At 38.3% G+C, this 7,026-nt stretch overlaps 1 protein-coding gene across 1 annotated transcript in view; it reads right to left on the reverse strand.

Moving 5' to 3' along the window:
* The window catches only part of LOC139914509 (uncharacterized), a 32,911-nt gene extending 26,968 nt beyond the window's left edge, over positions 1 to 5,943 (reverse strand). Inside the window, exons 1-3 of the mRNA XM_078281827.1 lie at positions 5,835 to 5,943; positions 4,563 to 4,803; positions 4,410 to 4,435 (exon numbers count right to left, since the gene is read on the reverse strand). Of these exons, the coding sequence (XP_078137953.1) occupies positions 4,410 to 4,435; positions 4,563 to 4,803; positions 5,835 to 5,943 (376 nt within the window). The remainder of the gene's footprint in view (positions 1 to 4,409; positions 4,436 to 4,562; positions 4,804 to 5,834) is intronic.
* Positions 5,944 to 7,026: the final 1,083 nt, after the last annotated feature.

Raw genomic sequence — 7,026 nt, forward strand, 5'->3', positions numbered from 1 at the left:
GATTCTCACTATTTGCCCAAATGATATTCTGGTGGCAGGTCTGGACACTTCTCCACCCACAGGAAGTGATGAATCAAAACTAAAGAGCTAAATACAAACTGTCTGCTGATCAGCAGTGAGCAGCACTCAGAGAAAGCTGGACTCACCAGCTTTAGATCTTTTGCCTCTCTGGTCCCTTTGGTATCCTTTGGTATAAAGTGATCACAGGTCACAGGTCAATTTCTCAAACTGTTACCTCTCCCTGCCATTTGGAGCTGCTTATATATGAAGTTCCCTCGTGCAGCTTTAAAAAATAATGTGACAAAATATACAGTATATATATTGTAGATATGTATAAACTCTTAAAATTACAAAACCTCTCAGTGGTCCTGCAGTTTGTGCTGGGAACAACAAACTTCATTCAACTACATCACCTGTCTGTATTAATGATCTACTATCATATAAATTCTGTACAAAATAATGTGCATGTTTCCCTGCCTTCCGCCCAATGCATGCTGGGATAGGCTCCAGCCCTGACCCTGAATAGGAATAAGCAGGTATAGAAAATGCATGTGCGATATTTGAATAGCAGAGATGCGTGCAATTATAGTATGCACACACACATCTGTACACTGTAAATGATACAGTGTGTCATGTAAGTAAGAATGTGTTTAACTTTTCATGTTTTCTTGTAATCCATGTCTCTCTTGTTTGGTTGTCTGACGCATTTCTCTTTACGGACCTGGAACAAAATCATTGTAAATGTTCGGGTGCTGTCTGACATTTTACATTCGGTTGTAACTCATTTAATTATCTGTAGAATGCAGCATTCAAAAAACAAGACAAAATATGTATATGATATGGCAGCATTAGCTCTATAATTTTTACCATCTGCGCTTCCCAGTTTGACTTCAGAATAACCAGTAGCTTCAGTTCCCGCAGGAGTTGATACTTCTGTGAATGGAGAGTAAACATTAATGTAATAGACACATAAATGGATGTGCAAAGACCCACAGCACTTTGATTCTTGGTCTCCAAATACTCAGTTTTAACCTTTAGCTCAGTAAATTACAGTTCCAATTTGCCCTGATTACAGCTATAACACTATGGTAATGCCCAAAGTACTCATACCTACAACAGTTACCAATGCATGTATACTGTCTGAATAGTTTTCTCCACAATAGTATATATACATAACAATAAAACAGGAGAAAACATGAATGATCACTAGCTAGCTCCCTGGTTACAAGAGTTGGCATTGAAATGAATAAAACACAGCGTATTTGTGGAGGACACAGAAGTCACGTTAAACTGTGTCTGAGAGCAATATGTTGCACACTAACACTACAAACTGCAGGTGGGTGTAAACCTGGGCACAGGTCACATATGATTCTTCTAGTACAGAAGGGAAATTTCAAGACTCATTTGTTAAGCAGACGTGATAAACTGTGATATTTGATCTTAACAGTTAAAACTGATATTTGCATCATTTAATAATTGTCTGGTAAGTAGAGACGGAGAAGAAACAAGCTAAGTCACTTCTTGTGAGTGAAAACAACTCAATTTCCCAGTTTTTCTTTACACATACATGAGAAATGTTGCTGTGATAGCTGAATTTAGACAGTGTTGTAACCACACTGACACCAGAGCTCACAGCAGCTACCGGGTGTCATATAGTGCACCCAGAGTTTTTGAGGGGGCAGTTGCAGAAACAAGTTCACAATGCAAATCAATAGAGAACATAACCATTGACACAGATATTGTTAGCAATAAATTGTTTTTTTAAACACAGCTATCTCTGATGGTGTCAACTCATTTGTGTGAGAAACTGAGGAAGTGAGGGTTAATTGCCAAGGTATGATCTACCACACAACCTGAAACACCATGACTAGACAGTAGAAAAGAAAAGCAACAAAGAATTCTGTTTTATTTCACATGTAAGAGATGGTATGGAGATATTGGAGAGGGCACATGCCCCTTTAGTTGAATGGGCATGACACTCATGGACACAATATGGATACATATATGAACAGACAAACAAAAACTGTTAAGCGATTGGCTGAAACTTATCTGACACCTTGGAAGTATTTTAATTGTCTCATTATTAGAATTATCTGGGCATTAACGACCCAAAGCAAACAGCCAAAGTGACTGAGGTGATTTGAACTGCATCCTGACCCAGGATTACATCTGGTATAATTAGTAATGATGCTGTGATACAGTATCAGTGAAGTTTATGTAAATGAGCTAGCAGGCTGAAAGTTAGGGAGGATCATATATAACTTTACCTGTTGATCCTATTTTCATAGACAGAGCTCTCTGCTGGATCAGCATACTTCCCTGTTGAGGATGATCAGATGAATGTATTTAAAAAAAAAAATAAAAAAAAACACCACCTGCGTTCTTTTAGGTACATTTAGGCATTGCTGGCTGTTCTGTATTCATTTCATGTTTATAATTTGTGTACTCACCTTTCTTGTGAACGTTTCTGAGTTCAATCGAAGAAAAGGTGATGTCACTGGATTCAACTGCAGGTCCGCCTGAAATATTGATTTAAATCAATCAGTTATTCACCTAATTTCTGTGATTCTAGCATTTCCAACTGCTCCATGTTAATCATAAAGTAAATACTGTACCATTTTGAGTGTCTTCAGAGGCTTTGATAGTTTCATAGACATTAGCATCACCTACAGGTCAGTGAAAATAAAGGCAAGGTCAAATGAATCATTTTAGAGATAGATGTAAGCAAAGCTATACCATTTTGATTCATATTAGAGCCTTGGGTTGTTTTGTAGATGTTAGTATCACATTTTGGTTAGTCAAGACCCAGGTGTAAGAAACGGCATCAATAGTCTTTTCATACTGTAGAGCCAACAGTGGAAAGTACTGGCTTGGTTTGGTTCAGCAGTGTGAAACTTACATAAAGAACGGTGTTTGTTATGTTTAGGTACGATCTGGGAGAACTGGCTATGAATATGGAACAGAGGGATGATAATATTTGTGGCCTTTCCCCGTCTCTTTACTCTAACCTTACGTATGTAAACACAGTTTTATGAATAAAAGTGAACCTGGACCCATTTGACTATCTGCCCTCGGGTCGAGAGCATTATACCAAATAAATCACACCTGTGTGGGTGTGACATCACCATCAGTATGCTATACCTCTGCTGAGCACCCACACACTCACCCTCTTTTTAGCCAACTTTGAAGGACAACCGCAATAAGGCTACTCAACCGTGAAAGTTTACAATTTGTGACAATTTTTCCAGATTATCTCAATATACGCTTTACCGACCAGGAGGATAAAAAGAGGGTGAGTGTGTGGGTGCCTCGAAAGTGATTGGCTCTCGAGACGCGAACACCGCGTGCATTTGCATAAAGTTCATTTGAGCTCAACTTTTGTCCCGCCCTATTCACCGTACCGCGAGCTTGGTCTGCGCCGCAAGCTATCCCAGCATGCTCAGCGCAGCGAATTACTCGCATCCCATAGAAAATGAATAGAGGTGGAATTGTTCACTAAGCAATTCATGTTAAGTGGGGCATCACCGTAAGAAGGACAAATGGAAGGATAAAGGCTAATAGCTACGCTAACCGTACCTACGGAGTTACCAGTGTCGCTGAAGGTTACATGTCCAACAATGACAAGTGAAGAGGTAGGTAGCAAGTTTACTAGTTTAACAAGTTTTCTCACTGGCTGCATCGATTCTACCCTCACAAGAATCGTTTTCAGGGATGGGAGGGGGAGAGCGCCGCTTTTAAACAGCGAGGGAGGAGCCAAGCTAGTTTTTAAAAAAGTTAAAAGTTACTGAATGGATCAGGAGGAGCTTCGTTACGGAGCAGAATTTGACAACAAGCTTTAGAAAAGAGGTGAAAACAGCAGAATATTGGTTTATATCATTATGTCTCAATGAAAACTCCACACACATTAGTTTCAGGATTGGTTATAAGGTCTGATATCGCTTATTGCAGGTTTAAATTATCAGCTACCTTAAGACACTTGCTTAAAGAGTGATATATTTGATAGATTTTCTTTTTTTTAAATGAATACATAGGTGTGTGGCATTTTGGAAACCCTTCATATGTCCACATTAGGAGTTTGCCAAGAAAATATAATGAAACGTTGAATGATTTAGTTGAATGTTGAAAATAATTTCAATAAAAGAAAAAGTGTAATTGAAATGCACACTGTACAGTGATGTTGACTGCGTTGCTGAACTCTCCTGAGCCAGACTCACACCAGTACACTGCACTAGACCGTATGTTGACGATGTTGCATTTGGATCCAGTCATTGACCCCCAGTAAGTTGAACAGTGTGTCAGGTCAAGTGTCCTCTCTCAGTAAACCTCTTCACTGTCCACTCAGTAGAGTTTCCCTCACAGCTCAGTGAGACAGACTCAGAGGAGAAGTGCTGCGTTCTGTTGGGACTCACTGTGACAGAAGCTGATGAGCGACGATCTGAAAGACACACAATCAGAGGTCAAACTGAGAGCAGAGATATTATGAGATATTTAAAGCTAAAAATATGCAACATTTTGCCTTGAGGCAATACGCATTTTTATCAGTGCGTATTGAGTCACTGTACTCTGTGTAGTAAACCGAGTCTCCTCTCGCTCCTCTGCACCAGTAGAGTCCTTCCTGTGAGACGCTGATTTTATTTGAGTTGGGATCATCATCTTCTGTGGTCAGGGGTTCAGAGTCTTTCTCCTTTCTGTACCAGTAGTACTTCCAGCTAGAAGATTCCTGCACAGAGCAGGTCAGGGTCACACTGCCCCCTACTGGTATGGCTGTTTTGTCAGCACTCAGTGTGGCCTTAGGTCTACGTGCTGTTAAGATTAAAGCGAAAAAAGATGACATTTTTCTATGATGTAACACCACGCATATGTCACTGTTGTTGTGTTTGTTATTCCCACAAACACAACAACAGCATGGGGTCTTGGCCTGATAATCGATACTACTACTACTCCAGTCAATCGATACCATCTTTCAGTCCTTTTTATACCCAGATCTAGAAAAACTGGCTACTGTATTTCTATGGTTTTGCTCGCAGCCAATCACCACAAGCCTTCTTCAGTTTTATTTATATTGTTGTCATTTGAATTCTACTTATCATAAAAGATTTTTAAATTTACAATGTCTAAATGAATAATTAATTGCATGAAGTTAGTTAATAAATATTTTTTATAATTCAAATACCCCCTATTAGGGTAAAAAACATTTGGATACTTTCATTCACATGACAGGTATTGAATTAAGTCCTTCATTGGTATCGGTATCACTTTAAAGATTCTGGTATTCTTTAGAAATAAGTGAATTTCCGCAGTTCACACAACAAAGAACTGTAGCAGATAGTTTGTTGTGCAAGTCCACTTATAAATATGTGAATCTCTTTATTGTGAGAAATGAACTGCCCTTCTTCTCTTTTTTGTTATCTTATCCCTCATGGTTATGTGTATGATGGTTAGTTCTTTACACCAAAGAATATTATGTTGGATTACACTATCTGCTTAGCTTTATACCTACTAAACACGTTTTCAAAAAATACAGTTAGTGAAACTGGTCATCATTTAAGGGGTCTGAATCAAAAAAAAATCTTACAGTGGAAAGATTAAAATCATAATTACATTTATACATCATACAAGCACAGTACCAAACAGGGTTATTATCATATATATCCATGGGTTGGACAACATCCTTAATGACTCATATATAAGTGCTATAGGTGATGGTAAACAAGATGGTAGTGATAATAAGTTTGATGACTTACCTGATACAATCAGAGTGACTTTATTACTTTATTTTTTATGGTTTCTGTTACGTTTGTAAATACCAGTACACTGGTATTCACCACTGTCACCTGTTGCTAGAGGTTGTAATGTGTAGCGTTTATGCTCAGAGAATCCAACAAATTGTTGACCATCCTTGTTGATTTTGTACCACCAGTCAGTGTCCTGTCCTTCCCTCATGTCACATATGAATGTAACAGACTCTCCAGTAAATACATGGGACCGGTTGGGTTCAAGGGTCAGCACAGCATCTGTTCTCCCTACACAAAAACATACAGCACTACACAATTAGAAGAAAAACTAAATACTAGAAATTGTTTTGTTTTGAGCAATATACGATTTGACAAACTTAGTCATAAGTTGTGCAGAAACATACAGTGAAATGATATGTATGGAAAAATGTAGAGATAGAAAGGGAAAGCGATGAAGAGTGATAGGTGGAGATTCATCTTGAGTGAATGAATAGATAAAGAGAATAGAGAAAGTTCTGTCATCACCTTGAGTGTGTCCATGGTAGAGGAGTGTACTCAGCACTAAAATAAAGATTTATACCTCATCAGACAGGTGAAAAAGAAATGTAATTTCGTGCCAATATTGTCCAACTTCTCCTTCTATGAGGTTAGACCAGACCATCGCTGCTTCCTTCCTCTTTAGTGTAATTATTGCAGATCCATAAGACATTGGATCCTTGCATCAGTGTTTCAAATAATGTGAATAATGAATCAGAGGCTGACATGGTGAGGATTGGGGTTAAGCGGTGGCATTGCGTAAACCTTTCTATTTAAAGTTTACTCTTGGTTAGTACATACATATACTTCATTTATAACATGGATTGGATTTACAGGCATATTCAGAAATGGTTAATTATTGTATATGTTTGTGGGATGTGAGTAAAAGGACAAGAAAGAGAAAGATGTATATGATACACACATATGTTAGGAATGTGTTTATTTGTGCACGTTGTACTTGCATGTAGTGTATGTAACACATTAGGGGGTATGTGTGGTGTGAGTGTATGTATGTGTGTTCATGTGCTGTATACACAGAAGATTGATAGAGATGCCCATCAATACTCGAAACTCTTATGTGCGCCTGTGAAATCTACCATGTTTGAGAACAAGTGAATTACAAAATAGTCTTACGGTAATGGTATTTCTGCTTTTTGTATGACAACATTGTACAATAAGTGGAGCAATAATTTAGGTAGATAGCACTGTGACGTTCAAGATGGTTGTCTGGTGAAGATGCAGTGAAGTTGCTTTG

This window comes from Centroberyx gerrardi, chromosome 23 (genome assembly GCF_048128805.1).
Source record: "Centroberyx gerrardi isolate f3 chromosome 23, fCenGer3.hap1.cur.20231027, whole genome shotgun sequence".
NCBI classification, from domain to species: Eukaryota; Metazoa; Chordata; class Actinopteri; order Beryciformes; family Berycidae; genus Centroberyx; species Centroberyx gerrardi.